General features: G+C 50.3%; 1 protein-coding gene across 1 annotated transcript in view; it reads right to left on the bottom strand.

The window, feature by feature from the left end:
• Ptpru (protein tyrosine phosphatase receptor type U) overlaps positions 1-22,733 on the bottom strand; it is a 78,461-nt gene that overhangs the window by 44,633 nt on the left and 11,095 nt on the right. Inside the window, exons 2-8 of the mRNA XM_059255075.1 lie at positions 18,330-18,461; positions 15,072-15,343; positions 14,535-14,616; positions 14,314-14,429; positions 13,871-14,045; positions 13,117-13,410; positions 1,523-1,831 (exon numbers count right to left, since the gene is read on the bottom strand). Of these exons, the coding sequence (XP_059111058.1) occupies positions 1,523-1,831; positions 13,117-13,410; positions 13,871-14,045; positions 14,314-14,429; positions 14,535-14,616; positions 15,072-15,343; positions 18,330-18,461 (1,380 nt within the window). The remainder of the gene's footprint in view (positions 1-1,522; positions 1,832-13,116; positions 13,411-13,870; positions 14,046-14,313; positions 14,430-14,534; positions 14,617-15,071; positions 15,344-18,329; positions 18,462-22,733) is intronic.

The raw sequence follows: 22,733 nt of genomic DNA on the forward strand, positions 1-22,733 counted from the left end.
GCCCATATAGAACGCTGCACACAACAGTGGCGGGATGCGATACAGGGGACAGCTACCAAAATTTAACCACTTGCTGGACCACGAAGCAAGGGTCAAGTTTCAAAAGACTAAATTTAGAATTCCTACTCTGACCACAGTGGCTTAGAGGCCAGAAATCAATAATAACAAGAAGATAATTAATTAGAAGTCCTCGTTGGTGGACTAGGGCTGTGTCTCAGTGGTAGAGTACTTGCACAAGGCCCAGGCATCAATATCAATGTCCAGTATGTACATGTACACACACACACACACACACACACACACACACACACACACACACACACAGAGTGTGTTCTAAGTGCTTAAAAATTAAGCAAGTGCCCAGGCAATGGTAGCACACCCCTTTAATCCCAGCACTTGGGAGGCAGAGGCAGGCAGATCTCTGTGAGTTCAAGGCCAACCTGGTCCCAGGACCGTCAGGGCCACACAGAGAAACCCTGTCTCGAAAAAAAGAAGAAGAAGAAGAAGAAGAAGAAGAAGAAGAAGAAGAAGAAGAAGAAGAAGAAGAAGAAGAAAAGAAAAGAAAAGAAAAATAAAGGAAGGAAGGAAAAGAAGGAGGGAAGAAATTCAGCAAGTTCTTCTAAATAACTTTTGAGTTAAAGAGGAAATTATTACAGCAATTAGAAAATATTTTAAACTGAATAGTAATGAAACAGAACATATGAAAACTTATGGGTGGGCTGAAGACAGAGCTCAGTGATGCACAACACCTGTCCATCATGCAAGTCTGAGGTAACGTCTCAGCACTGGACGACAACAGCAAATACTATGGGATGCAGCTAAGGAGAGCATAAAGAAAAGCATGCAGCTCTAAATGCACGCATTAGAAATTAAGCTCAAGAGAGCACGGTGGCACACACCTACAATCCCAGCTCTGGGGAGGCTGAGCAAGAGGTTACAAGTCGAGGCCAGCCTCCGCTACACAGCAAGACCATATCAGAAAAAGGGAGAGGGGGCGGAATAAAGGCTCAAACAGCTGAAACCGGGACGGGAGAGATGGCTCTGTTGGTTAAACACTTGCTATGCGAACAGGGGGGGGTCTAAGTTTGGACCCCTAGTGTCCAAGGAAAAGCGAGGCATGGTAGCGCACATGTGTAACCCCAGTGTTCAGGGAAGCGGGAGACAGAGATGGGTGGAAACCTGGAGCCTGCTGACCAGCCAGTCTGCCTGCGGGTGAGGCCCTGGTTCAGTGAGAGGCCGTCTCAAAAAAATAAGGCGGAAAGTGACTGAATACATTGAAATCTATTTCACAAGTGAAAACTGTTATTAAAAACCTTGCCATGAGGAAAATTCCTGGTCCAAATTCACCACTGAATTCTTCTAAACCCTTAAGGAAGAAATTACACTAACCTAACAACCCACAGTCTCCCCAGGAATGAGTAATGGCCACCACTGCCTTGCCAGAGTTCCCTACATGAATCTGAGCATAGGCCCTGGGTATGGGAGGCAATCAGGGCTCCAGGGATCTGGCCTGCACACTTACCATCTTCATCTGTCTGAAAGGTGACCTCCTTGCCCTCCTTGCGCCCCTCTGGGTTTGTGAGGATCAATCGCACGTGGACATTCCTGAACGGCAGCAGGTTCTTGATGGTGTAGCGGCTGGCACCCCGCTCCATCTTCACGCACTCCCGGATGGTCTGATTGTGGCTGCCTCCCAGGGTGTAGTGATAGCAGAGGGTCACAGCATAGGTGTGGCAACGTGTCACGTTGTAGCCCAGGGGCTCCCACTGCAGGGTCAGCTGACGAGCCTGGATCTCAGCAAACGCCAGGCCTTTGGGGGCTCTCATGGGCTCTGGAGACATAGGAAGCCGGGAGAAGTTTGAGGAAATGGGAAGAGAAAAAGAAGAGGAGGAAGAGAGAATCGATCAACTGCTAGAAACCAGTCTTCCTCTGCCTCTCTGAACTCCGAGCATCCTCAGAACTGAACCGGTTGTAACACTGTATGCTCTGGAGTAAGACAAGACACATCGAATCCTGGTTCTACTACCTGCAGCCGGTAATCATGGCCTGAGTGACTCCACCTCTCTCAGCCTTAGTTTCCTGAACTGCAAAAGGAAATTTGGATCCCCAGCACCCACAGAGAAGCAAAGCTTCCTCGGAGGGTTGCTAGGCTACACTGTGACTGTTACGGTAATACACACGAAACAGGCATGACAAAAGCTAACACACCATAACCCTTCAGAAATATTAACTACGGGGCCAGTGAGATGGCTCAATGGGTAAAGACACTTGGCTGAGCCTATGACCTGAGTTCAATTTCTGAGACCCACGGGATAGAAGAGAAGAACTACCTCCCTGGGGTTACCCTTTCACCTCCACATTCACAGTGTGGCCAGTACGCACACACACACTACAAATAAGTAATGGTAAAACAAGAACCATTAGCTCTTGCCAGCATAGTGGCCCATGCCTATAATCCCAGCACTCAGGGCAGCCTGGGCTACATAGTGAGACCCTGTCTCAAAATAGAAAGGTGTGCTATATAATTAGCTCGATATACTCCCTAGTTCTGAACAATACTGGGCCCCTCAGAATCAACCTGTTGCTATATTTTCTTCGTTTACTAATTCTAAACTTATTGCAAAACCATTTATATCAATATATATATAGAATCACATGATGTATGTGAATCAGGACGATGGGAGCTATGACAGCAAATAGTACACTATGACAGAGCGTGTTTGAAAAGCAGAGACAGAACTCCACACCATTACATCCGAGGTAGGACTCTACGGGTAAGGTGCAGATTCAATGGTGAGTTCCCTGACAGCCAAAGCCACAGGAAATGGCCATTTGTTGTCTAGTGACAATACTGGCGGTTAATATTTAGGGGATTCCGGAAGTGTCCAACATCTTTCTGGAGGCTTTAGAATGTTTTATCTTGTTTAATCTTGGTTGAAACCCAACGAGACAGGGGCTGTCATTGACCTTGTCGTACAAATGAGAAAGCAGAGAACCAGAGGTTAGGTGAGGAGTCCAAAGTCACATGAAGCTAGAATCTAAACTCCATCAGGCTGGCACCAGAACCCACTGCCCTGGTCCCCCGGAGGAATTCACCTTCACAAGCATTCATGCCTTGGAGAGACCCTGCTGCTCCAGCAGGAGGAAGAGGCAGGCTGTGCTGCACCGTCTCTTAATGACTCCATTGGCCCCGTTTTGTAACTAGAGAAACTGGGGCCTGGAGAGATAGCTGGTAGGTAAAAACGCTTGCTTTGCAAGGGTGAGGAACCTGAGTTCAGCCCCGGAGTCCACATAAAAATGAATGTGGCAATGGGAGCTTGTAATCCCAGCACCTAGGAGGCAGAAGTGGACAGATCCCAGGACCCAAGCTTGTCTAGTAAGTTTTAGGCCAGGGCAAGATCCTGTCTCAAAAACTCAAGGTGGGCCTAATGACCTGAGTATGGTCCCCGGGATGCAGACCTCCACACATGTACTATAGTATGTACACACACACACACACACACACACACACACACACACACACACACACAGACAAAATTTCCAGAGAGAGGGTTTAGCCCACGTCTCCATGTCTGCCTTGACCAATCTGTGATTTAATCAAGCCTCCAAGAGGGAGCCACAATACTTCCAAGGATCCTTTATCCCTCACACCTTGATTCTGGGGCATCAAATCCACACCTTGAAAGTTCTGGGAGTGCCTTCCTGAAAAGTGTCCTATCCCTTTTGTTAGGGGCTGAGAAAACACTGCTATTTAGCCCCTTAATGAGATTAAGGAGGACCCTGTGGTCATTGTCCATGACAAATTTACTCAGCAGCCCCCTTATTAAAAAAAAAAAAAAAAAAAAAAAAAAAAAAAAAAAAAGATACATCTGGAAACATCAGTTCACACTCTCCCAACACAGGAGTGAAGGCATGACAATTGTCAGCCTAGTGCTGATCGCAGCAACTTCCTGTTCCCACCCAGCTTTTGTTTCTTTCCTAGCCCAGGCAAGAGGCAAGTCTTCAGTCCCGTATGGGGCCCTCAGAGAGAGATTTCAGATTTCAGCACCTACTAACAAGGTCTATCTCTTGCCCTCTCCCTTCTCCCCAAGTCCCACCTCACATGGGACGTGACAGACTGTGCTGCTGCCACTCACTGCCACCCAAGAAAGGACGCCTGCTGCTGGGCCAGTTGCCACACATGGAACTTCTCACCATTATAGGCCACAGAGAAGCCCCCAGGCGTTCATGAGGGCTTGGTTTGACCCATCATTCTTGTGTGCGTGGGCTGTAACACTGCTCACATGCCATCTTGCTCAGAAGCCTGATTTAATCTCTGTTCCCCAGCTCTGGCCTGTTCTGTGTGCACTGAGCCAGGGTGTCTACAGGAGCCAGTACAACATGGCTTTCTTTTCCCTTGTGAAAGTGGGTCTCAGACCAGCTGTGCCCACACACCACCCTGTGCCTGGAATACCAGCCCACCTTCCTCCCATTCTTCAGGCACTTGCTTTCTTGCCCTCCCGAGAGATTTGGACAAGGGCAGGGCAAGTTCAAGGTATATTGGCTAGATGGAAACTTCAGACTTGAGTGAACAAGCCTGCAGAGGTCCCACTGCCAACAGCAGCATAAGCCTGGCTCCTGGTGAGCAGTCTTCCCATGGAGGACTCCAGGCTCAGAATTTCCAGACCCTCCTAGTTTTCAAAAGAGCTAGAAATTCAGAATTTTTATATGAACTCTCCAGATTCCTAAGCACCAGCAACCTACCCAGGCTACTCAAAAGCACCTCTCAGGACTCAAGACAGCAGCCTCGGCCATGGAGAGTAAACGCCAGCTTGGGTGGGCATCTCCCTCTCGAGCAGCTGGGTGACCCGGGTCCACCTCCACCGGCTGAGGGGCCATGAAAGGAAGACTCAGTTCCCTCTTCTCTTCTTTCCTGGGCAGATCCAGGGGCTCAAACACCATGTTGACTAAGACCAACACACTGGTTGAAGGGTGTGAATCTACAAGTCTCTCTGCCTCCAAAAGCCATCCACCACCAAGGTGCTCCCTTCAGCTGCCAAAGCACACTGGCAAGACAGAGCTCAGGGACCATGAAACTCAGGACGCTCAGAGACCAGAGGGCAGGGGGCACAGGAAAGCAGGAGGCACATGTAACTTCTATTAAATTAACCCAGAATGGGCTGATTTTAAGAGTGCCAACAAGCACTATAATGCCAACTGCCTCTACCTCATGGAAGGAGCTTTAGACAAAGTGCATCTAAGTTCACACCCTGCACCCACTCCTCGCTAGCTCTGCCACTCCAAGAAATTTCCTTAACCCTTCTGAATTACTGATGTCAATGGAGGAAATGATCCCTACTAAAACTGTGAATTATCCCAGCATTGGATGGGTAGGGATCAGAAGTTCTAGGTCATCCTCAACTACCAAGCTAGTTCAAGGCCAGCCTGAGGTACATGAGGTTCTGTCCTAAAAACAAATAAACAACAACAAAACCACCTCCTTTAAAGATCAAATATAAACCAGGCACAGGCCTGTGATCCCGGCACTTAGGAGGTAGAAGCTAGAGGATCAAGACTTCAAGGTTATCCTCGGCTACATAGTGAGTTGAGGGTTAGCTAGGGCTATATGAGATCATGCCTCAAAACAAACAACAAGAAAAGGAAACATAACATCACACGGGACGTGGTAAACCAGAGTGCCCAGCCAATAGGAATCAATAAAGAAATGTGTGCACCAAAGTGAGACTTTCTGTAGCGATTAGTGCGAGCATGCCGCAAAGCAATAACATGTCAGATTCCCTCCCTCTGATCACTCCTGACTGTTTCACTCTAAAGAACACAGCTCAAGAGAATGAAAAGAACTGCAAGCATTTAATTTTTCGATGTAGCATTATAATAATAAGGATATAGAAACAAACAGCCCAGAAATCCAGGGTAGATGTCTGCAGGCAATAACATAATTATAAACAGTGTCGCACACGGACCGGCACCAAGCAAATGAAGCAGGATCCTGAGCATCAGCCCCATCCCAATGACAAGCCTGTGAAAATGTGCGCTGAAGACATATGGGCAGACACTGGAACAAGACAGAAAAATTAAGGCAGCTGTTGAGCTAGAATGGTGTGATTCAGAGGCTTTGGGGTTTGGGTTTTTTTTAAGCCTTTTACTGGTGCAATATTATTGTTTTTACAGTAAATAATAGAGTGGAGAGAATTGTGGGCCTGCAGAGCCTGACAACACAGCTGCCCAAGGGCTAAACAACCCCAGGCCAGGCTATAGGGCTGTGGTATCAACAAAGAGGAGCCTGTGATTAGGAGGGCGGGAGGAGGTCTTGGTGTGGAGTCTACCCACCTGGCCCTTGCCGCATCCCCACCCTGGCTAGCCTAAGGAAAATTGTTTATCTATATCTGACACTAGTGGGCACTGGGCCTGAGGCGGGGACCATGACAGCTGCTGCTGCCATCATCAGTCACTGGAAATCAAGACGTGTCAGCTGCGGTGGTTAATGCTGATGCGCAATCTGACAGGTTCTAGGATCACCTGGGACGTGAGTCTCTGGGCGTGCCTGTGAGGGATTTTCCTGATGAGGTTCATTGAGGTGGGAAGAACCACCTTAACATGCCTGGGTGGCACTATCCCGCGAGTTGGATCCCAGACTGAAGAAAAAAGGAGCGGAGAGGGACCCGCATCCGGGATTCTGTTCTCCTTGACTGTGCCCACAATGTGACCAGCTGCTTCAAGCTCCCGTGGTCTTCACTTCTACACCATGATGGACTGTACACTCAGACTCTGAGCCAAAGTAAACCCATCTTCAAGTTGTCTGTCTCGGGGTATTTTATCACAGAGACAGGAAAGTAACTAAGAAACCAGCTCTGCCTCTGGCTCTGCTGTGACTCACAGTGCAGATTTGGTCAAGTGGCTGAATCTCTAAGCCTTAGTTTATTCACCTGTAAAATGGGAATGATCAAAAGTTATGACTGTTAGGTAATAGCCTCACATCATGAGGATGTGAGGCTATACGGGACAATAGCTCCTAGCCATAAAGAATGGCTTAACCCCAGCCTGACCATTCAGGTCCACCTGCAGAAACTATATGCCCAAGTATCAAAAACAACCCACTCTGCTCCCAGTCAAACCACAAAAAAATAGTTGTAACTTCCTGGTAGCTAGCTATGTGTATGTATATGTATATGTATATGTATATGTATATGTATATGTATATGTATACACACACACACACACACACACACACACACACACACACACACAGAGTCCCCTCCCCAGCTCCTCTAAATGACTCAACCTTCATCCCACAGAAAAGTTGAGGCCCTTTGCCGATCCAATAAAGCAGTCTCAGTCTGTTGAGCCCAAGTCTGTCTGCCTCGCTACATCATTATTCTTACAATGGCCATGCAAACTCTGTGTGTGTGTGTGTGTGTGTGTGTGTGTGTGTGTGTGTGTACATGCCTGAATCTTCTGCCTCCACACACTCCCACACCACACACCTTCTTTGGTTTTTTGAGACAGGGTTTCTCTGTGTAGCCCAGGCTGTCCTGGAACTCTATCTGTAGACCAGACTGGCCTCGAACTCATAGATCCACCTGTCTCTGCCTCCTGAGTGCCGGGGTTAAAGGCGTGCGCCAGTCATCCTTTTTCTGTAGTTAACAGCACGCACTTTATTGACTGGACCGTTTCCCCAGCCCCACAACCTGGGTTCTTGACCCACTGTCTGACTCCAAGCGCGTCCCTTCCCTGTCTGGGTTTCACTATCCCCATCTGCACACTCCGGAGAGTACAGCAGAGATTTCCCTGTGCCTCACGCTCTGATTTCTTCTCTTCTAAGTGGCAAATCAAAAATGCCTTGAAGAACACCATAATGATGACAGCTGTCACTTATGGAGTGCCTGTGGTGTGCCAGGCACAGTACGTCACATGCGTGGAATGCTCTCCCTACAATTGCCCGGATTAACCCCAAATACTGCAGGACCCCAAGGATCAGCTTCACATGTCCATCTCCTCATTTACATTCCCCAAAAACCTAAACGGGGTTTTCAACCTCGACACTATTGACATTTTGGGCGAGATAATTACTTGTCATTCATTGGACACTGTCCCTGCACTGCAAGGAGTTTCGCTGTCCCTGGCTTCTATCTCTTAATGCCAGTAGCACCCACCAGAAGCAGCCAGTATGACAGCAATATGTCTCCAGACACTAGCAAATGTCTCCTAGGAAAGGAAATCACCCCTGTTGAGAACACTAACATGAGAGATGTGATCCCGCCACACCGCTTCAAATGCCACCGACACCATCTCCATAAGGACAACTTTCAGATTCATACCAGCAGCCTGTACCCTTCCCTCGGTCCTTTGCTCATCCATCTGGCTTCCTGGTGGTGAGTGCCACCGGCACGTTTAATGGCGTCTCAAAGTCATTGTGTCTAATGCACAGCTCCTGATCAATGCCACCCCCCAGGTCAGCTCCCCCCACCAACTCTGCTGCTGTGGGCTCCTTTGCAGCAAGTGACAGCTCCATCCGTCCAGTTGCTCGAGCAAAACACCTAGGAGCATCCTGGTGTTTCTCTATTTCTTTCTTCCTCACCCCCCTAGCAGATCTATCAGCAGATGCTATCGACTCCAGAATCAACCACACTGAGCAACTTGTCATCACCGCCATCGTGGTCCCTTCCACTCAGCTTCCGGCTACCACCTCTGGCTGCAATAGCTTCGAGAGCCTCCCCGTGGGTCTCCTTCAGGAGCCTTTGCCCTCTGTCAGAGTTTGGTTCTCTGTTGCTGTGATAAACACCAAGACCAAAAGCAGCTTGGGGAAGAAAACATTTATTTGGCTTACACTTCCACATCATGGTCCATCATTCAGGGAAGCCAGGGCGGGAGCTCAAGGCAGGAACTGAAGCAGAGACCATGGAGGAACACTGCTTGCTGGTGCTCTCTCTCATGGCTTGCTCAGTCTGCTTTCTAATAAAACCTAAGACCACCTGCCTAAGGGTAATGCCACCCACAGTGGGCTGGGCCCTCCCATATCAATCATTAATCAAGAAGATGCCACACGGTCATGCTCACAGGACAATCTGATATAGGCATTCCCTCCACTGAGGACCCCTCTTCCTCAATGTTTGTGTCCAGTTGATAAAAACTAGCCAGCGTCCCCTCCTACAGTCAACTCTCCACGAAATATCCAGAGCAGACCTTCTGGACACCAGTTGCCCGTGTTCACTCCTGCTCCCCAAGCCCTGCCACCACTCCCCCAGCCCTCAGCTCACTCGCCTCTGAATCTGACAGTCTGAGCTCTGCTTAGACATCCTCTCGCAGGTCTCCTCCCTGCTCCTGCCTCCAGGCCTTTGCACTCAGTAGTCTGCCTGACTGGACTGCTCCTTCCCTTGCTGCCTCCCTACAGCACACCACCTAGCTTCCCCTCACCTCCTGCATGACTCTGCTCAAATGCCACCATCTCAGTAAGACAGTCCTTCAGCTTTTTATAAATAACAACCCTCCGCCCCTCCCCATCCCCCGCCCTGATTTATTCCTCCTCACACACTTATCACCATCTGACAGACTATATATTCCACTTGTTTACTTATTTATCATCTGCCTCCTTCTGCCAGGACATGAGCTCCCTGCAGAGTCTTAAGAAGATTCAAACACTGATGGCCTCTGTCTGGGGTGCAGCCATGTATCCCTAGCAACTGTGGCATTACCTGGCACATAATAGACACTCAATAAACATCCATTGCCTCAATCTTCAGGCTACCCCATGTGGTAGAGATTAGTATTGTTTCCACTTACAAAACAAGAAGACTGACTGAAGCTCTCAGTGGGTACATCACCCAATCCAAACCATCAGCTAGAAGGCAATCACCACAGGGACATTGACCCACCACCCAAGTATCTCTCTCCCAAGTCTGGTATTAAACTAGATTTTAGGTGGCCCACAAATCAGCTTTTAATAACACTTAAGAATATGAATTGCAGGCTGTCAAGATGGCTCAGTAGGTAAAAAACACTTGCTGTCAAACTTGAGGACCTGAGTTCTATCCCCAGGACCCACATGGTGGAAGGAGAGATCAAACCCCAATAAGCTATCCTCCAAATTCCACACATACACTGTGGCAAGCACATGCCTACACATACACATAAGTAAATACACATAAGTAAATAAATTTAGAATGCTGGGAAGAGGAAGAGCAGAATCAGGAGTTGCCAGCCAGACACAGAGGAAGCAAGATGAGAATGCTATTCTGAGAAAAGGTACCAAGCCATGTGACTAAACATAGATAAGAATTGTGGGTTAATTTAAGTGTAAGAACTAGTTAGTAATAAGCCTGAGCTACTGGCCGAGCATTTATAATTAAGATAAGCCTCTGTGTGGTAATTTGGGAAGCAGCTGCTGGGTATTTGGGAGTTGCACTTGGTTTACACCAAAAGCACTGGGCAATTTGAGAAATAGGACTTCATCAAAATCTAAAACGTTGGCTCTCAATCTATACAAAGACAATGATCCCTACTGGGAGAAATGCCTACAGATTATACATCCATTAATACATTAATAATGTGTTCTAGATACATCTAGTATCTAGAATGCATAAATAAGTCTCAAAACTCAACAGGGAAAAAAAGTAATTCTATTAAGAAATTAGCAATGATATGAAGAGGCAATCCAGTGAAGAGCACAGGCAGTGGCGGTCATGTGCGGAAAGATGTTCAGCAACACTAGACATTAAGGAAATGCAAATTAAGACCATGACGGGAGGGAGGGGCTGGAGGGAGGGCTCAGCTGCTAAGAGCAATTGCTGCTCTTGCAGAGGTTCTGGGGTTCCATCCACTAGCAACCTGGGATTCATAACCCGGTAACTCCAGCTCCAGGGGGAAACTGACACCCTCTCCTGGCCTCCTTCACACATAAGTACACATACCACACATACACACTTGAAAATAAATAAATATTCTTAAAACTTGTATGAAATATTGTTCCTAACGGTCAAAAAAAACATAAACAACCCAAGTATCTGTCCCCCGGTGAATGGACCAATGAAATCAAGAGTTACACAACACACGAAAAGGAATGCAGTAATCACAACTCGCTATAGAAGGAAAGAGGCCAAATGAAGAAGCCACCCACAAAAGACTACAAACCATCATCCATGGTTCTATAACATAAAATGTCTACAAAGAGTAAATCAAGAGAGAGGGAAAGTAGACTCATGTTTGCTTTAGGATTGGGTGGCTGTGAAATGGTGTGAGGGTCCCACTTAGAGGGATGACACGTTCCAAAATCACTCAAATCAATAGCTGTTCAACTCCAGAGATACTGAAAGCCTCTAAACTGTGTATGTATGAATGCAGATCATATTTCAATAAATCTGTTACCAAAAAAAAAAAAAATCCAAAAAAAGCAATTCCAAAAAGGTTATATACTACATGATGTCATTCTGGAGATTACAAAATTCTAGAAATGAAAGACAGATCTCTGGTTACTAAGTGGGGGGATGGAGGAAGAGAGAAATGGATGCAGTTATAAAACAGCAATGTGAATCGTCTGTAGGGATACTGACTGCTCAGTGTTCCCACTGTAGTGTTGAATACACAAACCTACACAGGTGTTAAATTACACAGAACTTAACACACATACAGAGGCACACAAACACGGGAAACTGGGGGGCTCTGTTATGATATCTGTGGACTCTATGGACATCAATTTTTTTGTTAAACTTTTTTGGGGGGGGGATTCGAGACAGGGTTTCTCTGTGTAGTTTTGGTGCCTGTCCTGGATCTCGCTCTATAGACCAGGCTGCCCTCGAACTCAGAGATCTGCCTGGCTCTGCCTCCCGGGTGCTGGGATTCAAGGCGTGTGCACCACTGCCCAGCTTGTTAAACATTTTTGTTACATTGTGTTTATTTATTTTGCAGGTGCACATGGGGGGCACAAGCACACCACAGCACATATATGAAGGTCAGAGGACATTTTTTTTTTTTTTTTTTTTTTTTTTGGTTTTTCAAGACAGAGTTTCTCTGTGTAACTTTGCACCTTTCCTGGATCTCGCTCTGTAGATCAGGCTAGCCTCGAACTCACAGAGATCCGCTTGGCTCTGCCTCCCAAGTGCTGGGATTCAAGGCGTGCGCCACCACTGCCCAGCATCAGAGGACATCTTATGAGAGTAGGTTCTCTCTTTCCATCATGTGAATCTCCATGTCATCAGGCTTGGCAGCAAGCACCTTTACCTACTGAGCCATCATGCCAGTCCCAGATGTCAACCTTTATTGTAAAACTATAGTTGCACAAAATGTTACTGTTGAGGAAAACGTGATAGAGGACCCCTGTCTTTTCTTACAAGAGCACATGGATCTACACTGACAATTTACATTTGTCACTAAGAAAATTCCAAAAACAACAGCACCCTGACATCACAGAGAACCCAGAGAACCCCGCTCTCCATCCATTTCTCTTCTGATTAGTCTGCTGCAGCAGCTGCAGGTGCATCTTGGGTCCTTAGCAACTACTACTTCACCCTGCTAAACAAGAAGAGCTGACTTCAGGCTTAATGCCAGGCCCAGGGAATCCAGACACAATCCACCACACACAATTTTTAATTGACAGTGTTTAAGAAGACAGAATAGTGCCGGGCAGTGGTGGCGCATGTCTTTAATCCCAGCTCTTGGGAGGCAGAGCCAGCCTGGGCTACAGAGTGAGTGCCAGGAAAGGCTCAAGCCTACAGAGAGAAACCCTGTCTCAAAAAAAACAAAAAACAAAAAAACAAAAGAAGACAGAATAGGAACTCCGGCCCCATCTCTGCCACTAACTAGCTGTGTGTTCTTTGCCCCGTCACCTAACATCTCTGCCTCAGTCACCTCATGTGTGAAATGGGTATGACAACAGCACCTCTGTCGTGTTCTGTTAAGCTTTCTGATTTGTTTCCTCGGTTTGCCTGTTTGTTTTGGTTTCATTTCGGCTTTTCTTTGTTTCGTTTGTTTGTTTTATTTCGAGTTTGGAAACAAGCTATGGAGACGTTGCCTCCAGGCTGAAAGACTAGCCTCCAGAGTCCCTGCCTTGTGGTAAGGTTGAAGTCAATAAATGCGTGTGTATCAGGAGGCTTTGCTACCTCCATGGAACGGGGAACAACCCACCTGCACACTTGGTCCGGCTGAGCAGCGGTGGTCCCGGGCGACCTGTGCCTCCGTCCCCCGGGCGCGTGAGCAGCACGCTGATCTCATACTCGGTGTCTGGGTCAAGATGCCACAGCTTGTAGGTCTGCAGGTTGACCGCGTGCACCTCAGCCCACGGGCCCCGTGCCATGCGGTACTCGATCTCCTTGCGCACGATCGGCCCATCGCCAATGATGGAGTTGGTGTTGAGCTGGATGATGAGGTAGGTGGGGCCTGCACGCAGCAGCTGTGGGGGCGCGATGGGGGTGGGAGGCTCTGCGAGGACATGCAGAAGAGGAGGAGCCTACTGATGCCACCACCTGGCCCCAGAAATCCCATAGCTCAGCCACACCGACTCGACTCCGAACTCCCAAGCCCAGACCTGGGGGACCCCAGCACACTCGCGGGGTTATCATCTGAAAAGCGCAACTAGACAGAGCCTCATTCCTTGTGCCCTCCTCCCACAAGACCAGCCCCTCCCTCAGTGACGCTGTTCCCTTCACAGGTCCATCCGTTCAAGTCACAGCCAGAGCCTAACTCTACACCCCATTCTGCTCCCATCACGAGACCCTCCAGGTCCTCTCAGGCCACTCAAACTGCTACCAAACCCTCAACTAAACCTGTTCTGGGACCCCAACCTCTAAGGAGCTAGTAGCTTCAGGCACTACCCTGCGGATTTCACCCTATCCTGTCCTACCCCTGCAGCTCCAGCCTTCTTCAAGGCCATTCCACTGACCTTTGACGATGAGCTCTGCGAAGTTGGAGACACCAGCCCCGCGTGGGGCTTGGGACACACAGCGGTACAGATCCTGCTCTGCTCGACCTACGGAGGCCAGCGGGAAAGTGGCCAGGAAGCGGCGGTGGCTGATATGCCGTACCCCGGCCGCAGGCACCAGCACCCCACTCTGCCGCTGAAGGGAAAAAGGGATGGAAGAGTCAGGGAGCATTCCAGCCTGGCAGCATATATGAGTCCCTACTAACCCGGGGGCTTTTGAGGATCCAGGAACTGCCCTCCACCCTGGGGTGAAGGGGAATCCAAACTGGCAGAAGCGCAGCCTGGCAAGACACAGTGTATAGATGTTGGGGCATGACTCAGAACCCCAAAGGGGAACCAAGCCTAGGAGAAATGCCCTGCCCTCTGCCACCTTCCTGGGCCAAGTCTACCCGGGACGCCCTCACCTGCAGGAGGAAGCGCTCTGCCTCTGCAGCTCTGCCCGCTGCCATGCATTGGAAGGATGCATTCTGGCCCGCATTGACCTCCACGTCTCCAAGGCGGGAGAAGTGAGGGGCCTTCGCTGTGGGAAAACAGGCAAGAGCCCCAGCATGAGCTGGGCCTGCATGCCCTGCAGGCAGGAGCCAAGGCTACCCTCATCCTTGTGTCCGAGTGGACTGGGACTCACCGCAGGGGTAGCTGAAGAGCAAGATGTCATCTAAGCCTATGTAGCCCTTGTGGTCTGGGGAGATGAGGGCCTCAAACAGCACCTGAGGGAAGTAGGAAGCCAATTGTCAGAGTGACAGACCTCCAGCCCAGCTTGGGCCCCAACGCCACCCTCCTCTCCATCAACAGATGCCAACCCGGCTCACACAGACCCTCACTACCAAGCCAGCTGGTTCAGGGGTGTGGGCAGAGATAGCAAAGGCAAGGTCAAGGCTAGAAGATCATTCCAACTCAGACAATCCCGCAAAGCAGTAGAATCCTTCTGGTCAGAATTTCCAGTTGGGTACTGTTCCAACTCACCTGCAATGCCAACTACCCTATTAACAATGACCTCGGAAACTCTACCCACACTGACCCCAGACTAACTCCAAACACAGAACCCTGGATTGACTCCTGATGCTGGTCAGGTATTCATTCCGACCTAGTCTGACCTCAGGATGACCTGCCCCTGCGCTTACGTCCAAACCCAAACTGACCATTGACTAAAAATCCAGCCCACCTGATACTCATTGGGCCAGAAGGTGCTGACGGCCAGCTCGGCCTGGTGCCACTGACGGCCGTGGGATCCAGTCATATTCCATACAGCACTGCCCAGGGGGCCCCCATTCACACGCACATAGACACCTAGGGTGCCTGGGCTGTGCCCATCCCGGCTATACAGGAAGTAGCTGAACTGCACACAGTGGGTGTCATTCTCACTCAGGGTCTGGAAGACGATATGAGCCCTCTGGCCCGGAGCATGCTGGGAAGCATTGACCATCAAGTAGGCACCTGGAGAGAGAAAAGGAAGAGGCAAGGAGACCTTAGGGGAGGCCAAGATCACACTGAGAAGGGACAGAAATGAAGGACCCACCAGGAATCGAGGGTTTGGGATCGGAGTTTTGAGTTCTGATCGGAGCTTTGGTCACATGGGGTAGATCTCTTCCCTCCCCAGGGTCTGCTTCCCAAAGGAGAGGGCTAAGACAGTAGAAAATACAACCTCAACCTTGTCAAAGCCCATACGGCCCCTCACCATCCACAGGCCACCAGTGTCCCCAGCTCGGTGCTGTCCTGGGAGGTGAGGATTAGGTCATGCTTCTCGGGAGTCTAGAGCCTGGCAGAGGGCGGGTCCCTTGAGGTCAATGCTTCCAAAGCCTCAGACACTTCCCTGTGCTGGGTACCTCCCTCTGGCTCTGATCACTCGTAAAGTCTGAGACAATCTTGCTACCAGCCTGTCGTGCCTCAGGCCTTTGCTATGTCCTCAGACAGGCTCTGAACCCAAGCTTGATGAATATGTAGGACAGACTGAATGGAAGGATTAACTTCCTTTCCCGCCCCTCCCCAGATTCCAACACAAACACCCCACGTTCCAACCTGAAGATCCTCGATGATATGTTATGGAGGTGGTGGGGAGCGCCTCAGGACCTGGCTGGGGATTGTGGCTTCCCTTGAGGTATTGGGAGGAGGGTGCAGCTGCCAAGGAGAGACCCAAAGCCAACCTTGCACAGCACGGCCTCCTCTCCCAGGCTTGGCTGACAGCACATTCTGAGCCTGCTCAGGAGTGCTCCTGGGGAACTCAGCTAGAGGGATCTCATTCATCTCTGTGAGCCTGGAGCCCTGTGAAGGCAGCGGCTGCCTAGGTCCTGCAGGTAGGGAATGAACTTCCAGGTCCCTATCTCCACTGGAACCCTAGAAGGGGCACATCCTAGCCAGACACTTCTTAGCCAGCTCCTGTGGAGTCTCCTCCTCTAAGGTAGCTTCCTCTTCTAATGTGACCCCTTCTTGCCTCCTCTTCCTCTGTTCCCAGCAGCTGCCACCCCCTCCACCCCCCACCCCACCCCACCCCACCCCCGTCATGCACTCCTCCATCCCCATGGCTCTCTTTTCTCCCTCCTGCTCTCCTCTGGAAATAATTTCCCTTGTTTCATCTCCATCCACCTGTACTTCCCCTAGACTGACTTATCTACCAAGCTCACCCTTCTCCCAGACCTAGATCACCAAGGAAGACCGAGAGACAAAGTGGATAAGTCCAGAAAATATGAATCTAAGCCAGAACTCCTTTTGGGGGCAGGGAGGGGGAGAGGGGTGATTTAAAGACAGGGTTTCTCTGTGTAACCACTCTAGCTGTCCTGGAATTTGCTTTTTAGATCAAGTTGGCCTCGAACTCACAGAGATCCACCTGCCTCTGCCTCCTGAGTGCTGGGATTAAAGGCATGCACCACTACTGCCCGGCCTTAGGTTAAAACTTTTATATCTACTTATACCTGAGTGCCTATTAAAACCTAGGTTGAATGGCTGGCTGGGTCTAGGGGTGCACCTCTGGGAAAATTATTCCCAGAGGAGAGCAGGAGGGAGAAAAGAGAGCCATGAGGATAGAGGAGTGCATGATGGGGGGTGGGGGGAGGGAGGGTGGGGGGGAGGTGGAGGGCTGCTGGGATCAGAGGAAGAGGAGGTCATACAGAGCCCCTGCAGGGTGGGTACCTTTATATGTGTCTCTCAAACAAGCTAAACAGTGATACCTCTAGAACAGACATATACAAGGACCAAAGAGCCTGAAGAGACAGATTTAGCATACCCAGAATGACACAGATGGGCAGTGACCAGACTGGTAGGGAGGGCCATGATAGAAGCAGAGTCCACTTCCAGAGCCCAGCCAGCCAACCAGCCAGGCCCTGAGAGACCTCTCACCTAAGGCCGCCAGTCCACCTACCACTAAGCAGCCACTTCCCTGACCTACTCTTGCCAGCAGACGCCATCTTGGTCATGCTGTGAGCTAAACAGCCAAGGCCCTGGGCCACCTCTACAACAGGACACAGGGGAGGGAGAGTCTGGCTGGCTGTCCTAAGGTTCCCTCACAGTCTGTCCTGCCACACAGGCTCATCAGTAACAAAGTGGCTCGTTTGGCCTCTGTCTCTCTAACCCTTTTCTTTTTCCTTTTAAAAAGATTTACCTGCCTCTGCCTCCCAAGTGCTGGGATTAAAGAGTGTGCCACCATGCCCAGCTAAAAGGATTTTTTTTTTTTTTAAATTTTATGTGTCTGGGTGTTTGCCTACATGTCTGTAGACCTGAAGAGGTCATCAGAAGGCATTGGATCCCCTGGAACTGGAGCTGGTGGTGCTGGGAATTGAACTCAGGTCCTCTGAAAGAGCAGTCGGTGCTCTTAACCACTGAGCCATCTCTTGAACCCCCTTTTCTTCCAGTTTTATTTTGAGGGCAGTATCTCACCGAGGAGCCCAGGCTGACCTCAAACTTTTGACCCTCCTGCCCTAGCTTCGTGTTTACTCTTAATTCTCAGTTGATTCTGCACCCAGTGAGGATGGCTGCTAACTGCCAGGCACTCTCCAAGAGCCTCAACAGTAGCAACTATACAACTGACCCGCTGGGTGCCACCTCTGTGCCCTGTGATATGGGCTACTGTCCTCCCATGTCCCAGATAAGACAATAAAGGCTCAGAGCTGGCTGGATGATGGGGCCGGGATTTGAACCCATGTCTATATGATTCTGGAATGAATGTTCTCAAGGCTATCATCTGATTAGGATACCAGAATCTACATCTAGCCTCCTGACTCCCAACCTAGTAATCAAGTTACCCAGAACGCCTGGTGCGGAAGTAGGGACAGAGTAAGGCTGAAGTTGGGAAGGGTCCAGGGCTCCCAATTAGAGGACCCCATTCACTTCTCCTCAGTGTCTTCAAGTCCTAGAAAGAGCAGGAGACCCTGAGGGGAAACTAGGGAAGGCCTGGAAGGAGAAAAATACCAGTGATGGAGAGCAGGCTCACCATGGGGCAGGTCTGCAGGGGCCCGGGTGCCAGGGTGGATCCGCACTTGTTCCCACTGGAAGTCATCGTACTGAGCCTGGCTGTACTCGCAGGGCACGACGGGGTCACTCGGCTCCTCGAAGGTGCAGCCAGCTGTGAGGGCAGGGCCTGGTTAGCTGAGCCCAGGCAAGGCCATTGACCAGGAGGACGCCAACGCAGCCCTTCAGGTTCCCCCCCACTGTCCCCCCCTCCTGTGCAGGCCACGCTCTCCCCTCCTTCTCATGGCTCCCTCCAACTAACAAAGTTCTCCCTCCTCCACCCCAACACCCTCCCCTCACCGTCCCTTTCCAACACCAAGACTTTCCACTGCCCATTCCCCCACCTCATCCCAGGATCCCCAACAGCTCAATCATCCAACAAGACCCTCCTTAATAAAACCAGCCATCATTATCATTGTACAAATCAACCTACAAGAGCAGCACCAGACTCATCCTGTTTTACTGGCTGGGAGATGGAGCCCAGCATAGCAGGATGCTAAGCACCAGATGCAGAATGCCATCTCCTGTGTCAGGTGACAGCCTGATAGACACTAAGGGGATTCGGTCACTGCCCAAAGTCAATCAACTTAGATCTCTGTCCCCAGGATTATGACAGCATATGGTCCTATGTGGACTGAACACATATGTGACTGTGTTAATTCTGGTGACCGGAGACCAAGATTAATAATCCGGATGACGGAGAAGTGAAGGAGGGACCTGAGATGTGTGTGAATCCCTCAGTTGGTAGTGAGGTCCATTGCACCTCAGCTGGTTCATCAGCGCCTGGATTTATTTGTTGGTACCAAATAAACCCAAGGCGCCTGGTTCAGGAAGGGATTTGAGCTGGGCCTTGCACCCCCTCCCCAGCATAGCGTCTGCAGCCCCAGCAAACTGAACAGTGTGCAGAGAACTGGCAGGAAATCAGGCCAGGCCTGTCCTGTTTGCCTGTCAGACCCATCTGACAGATGAGGTGACCAAGGCTCTGAGAAGCAAAGATATTTGCCCATAGTACAGTACAGTAGCTCAGTGGTGGACGATGGGGACTTGGGACAGACTTGAGATTGAATCTTGACTTTGCCATTTGCCATCCCTAGCAACTTTGGGCAAGTTGCTTCCTCTTTTTGAGCCTCAGTTTCCCCATCCACACATGGGATGGCTGAAGATTCACAAAAATCAATGCATGTGAGCACCCAGGAAACACCAGCTTAGGCATGCCATTGGTTCCTGTATGAGGAAAAGAAACCGGATTTGAATCCATGCCCATCCAAAGCCCACACTCCCCAGACACATGAGGAGGAGCAGAATGAGTTTCTTCTAGGTCTCAGGAAAGGAGGATGGGACAGACAAGAAGCCAGCAGGTGAGTGGCACAGACAGGGCAGGCAATGACTGGCCTCCCTCTGTGTCTCATCCATTTGCATGTTTCCACCGGCCCTGTAAGTCGGCACATGAAAACACACAGGCAGAGCCAGGCATGACTGGGCTTGTCACTTTGGGGGGGGGTCTCTCATCTCCTTGAACCCCACCAGAGAATGAGAAAGAATGAGATGTACGAGAGCCTACACCAAGCAGATGGGTGCAGGGAAATCTGTGCAGGAAACTCGTGGTGCTTTTCTGTCCCTTTGTTTGAAAAACTCCAGTCAGCGCTGTGCCCTGAGGCATGAGGTGAGTTTTAATGTCATCTATGTTGGAAGGGCCCCAGCTTCCCCCTTGAAAAGGGCCCACCGTGCATGCAGCACAAAAAGAAAGGGTGGCCAGTGAGTGTTCTTCCTGGAGGAGGGGAGCACTTACTTCCTGTCCTTGAGGGTCCCAGCCAACCACTGGGGCAGACTGTAGGAAAAAGCATGACTTAGATCCCAGACTGGAGTCAGGCCCTTCTGATTCCTATACAAAGGCAAAGTGTCTGCCCCAGGCATCTCCCCCCCCCCCCGCCCCCCACCTCCGTGCCCTGGCAGGCCTGAGGTAGCCAGCCCTGCGGTTTCTTTCCATCAGTCCTGAGCCAGGCACATGACCAGACAGCGTTCCCACCCCACCCAGAGCTTACTGACCTCAGACTACCAGTCAGACTGGGGTCTCTACTCAGACCACAATTACATGGTTCTGCCAGGTGACTGACCCTCCCAGGCCCACCTTAGCCAGAGTGGCTCCCTGTTGACTGTGCCTGGCCAGAGTGGCCCCAGTCTTATCCATATGACACTCCCTTTTAATGTCAATCAAATAGCCACCAGGTTCGCTGACTCCTGCCCTCTCTATGTAACCACGGTCAGGGTGACTGACACCATCCAGGGTGACCTCTTAGCCAGGGTGACCAATCTCACAAATCTCTAGTCAGTCCCAGCCCTGGATCTCTAAGCCAGGCCCTGTTCAACTCCATCTCTCTCTCACAGAACAGGTCTCACCTCCTCCCCAGCTCTCTCAGGGATAGGAACAGCCAGTTAGTTCCTCCGGCCAGGGCTTCAGCACCACCACAAGGGGGCGCCAATTACCACCATGACCAATGCGCATGAGGAACTCATATTTAGAAAGTAGCGTTGTTGTTATTCTTATCTTACAGACGGCTCGTGTGAGACGAGCAGGGGCCACACAGAAGCAATGTGCAGAAGACACAAATTAAACCTCCTGTCTCTATCCAAGGAGAGTAGACACAGACAAAATAAGACCCCGATCTGGTTTCACACACAAGACATGTCTCCCGAGACAATGCGGTGCAGGATGACCAGTGATGGCCACTAGGAGAGACTTAAGAATGATTAAGGGCAGGGGGTGGACTTCAGTGATAGAGGAGCTTTGCCTAGCATATGTGAGGCCCTAGGTTTGATCCCCAACATGGGGAGGGGGGCTGGGAAGGAAAAGGAATTCTATCTTGCTCTGGGGGGGGGGTGGTTCCCACCTAAGCAAAGGTGAAGAAATAAAAGCTAAGAAGGGCCAAGGTTATGAGGTGGGGAAAGGACACAAAGAAAAGAAAAGGGGTGTCGGCACATGGAAGCTACATCTGAGCTGAGCCTAGACCCACAGGCGTGAAGGGGGGAAGGAAGGTCGCTGGGTTTGTCCCCCGCACAGGGAGGAGCTCAGGCTGGCTGACATGATGGGAAACTGGAGGCTGAGGCCAGTTCTTAAAAAGCCTTGGACGCCAGGGTAAGGAGTGGAACCTCATTTTTATCGGGGGAGCCACAGGTGGTGTTGGAGCAAGGAATGCCTGGATTCTGATGGTCCGAGCAGGTGTCTTTTCCAGAGCGCAACAGGGTCAGGCAGAAACTAGAGACCAAGCTACCAAATGGTCTGGAGCCTGGTGTCAGATTGGCAAGAAAGGAGACCAGAAGTCTCATCCTGGATACAAACAGCACACACTCCAGTCAAGAGAATGTGTACACGCATGTGCATGGGCACAAACACACACACACACACACACACACACACACACACACGCACACGCACACGCACACGCACATTCTCTTTCCCTAACTCAAGTCCCTAAGGCACAGTCTAAGTTAGACTGCGGACAGGGAGCGGACTAGATCCCTCTTTGGGTACCTCATCTCTGTAGAGAGCTCTCAGAGAGGATGGGCTGAATCAATGCAGGACCCCAGTGCTCCCCCAGCCTCAGCTCCAACTGGCCCAGCAACATTCCTTTGCTAATCTCCCCAATCTGGCCAGGCGGTTGCCTAAGCAACCGTCAACCACAATTTGGGAAGAAGGGGGATGGCTTATCCACATCCGGCAGGCATGCTCTGGGCCTGATGATGTCAGGGACTAGCAACCTCTGAAGGGGCCTGGGAGGGGTCCCCCCAGGGCTCTCCCTCTCCCTCTCCCTGTCTCTCTCTCTACCCCCTTTGTGTGTGTGTGTGTGTGTACCTAGCTGTGGGCCTGACAGGACCACTGATACAAAAACACTCAACTGCAGAAGAGGGAATCTGCATCTTAGTCCTGCTGTGTCCCGGGGTCCCTTCATGACTTGGGGCATGTGACTTGCCTTCTCTGACTACAGTCAGGAGGAAACTATTCCAACCAGGGTGACCTCTTAGACAGCATGACCCCTTCTCACTGATCTCTGGCCAGCCCCAGCCCTGGGTCTCTAGGCCAGGCCCAGTTCAGCTCCTCAACTATAAAATAGAAGCAGGGGTTACGACTCTGATTTCATTTGTGTGAGTTTACAAATGCCAAGTGTGGTAGTGCACTCCTCCGATGCCAGTACTTGAGAGATGGAAGAACAGGCATGAGGATTGGGGGTTTGGGGTCATCCTCAGGTACATAAACGAGTTTCTAGGCCAGCCTGGGCTACATGAGACCCTATCTCAAATAAACCAATAGTAATAGTAATAACAATAACAACAATAACTGTAGGTGTCCTCAGGGAAAGGTGTGCATATGAGGGCACGGGTGTCTACCAGC

Source organism: Peromyscus eremicus, chromosome 2, assembly GCF_949786415.1.
Source record: "Peromyscus eremicus chromosome 2, PerEre_H2_v1, whole genome shotgun sequence".
Lineage (NCBI taxonomy): Eukaryota > Metazoa > Chordata > Mammalia > Rodentia > Cricetidae > Peromyscus > Peromyscus eremicus.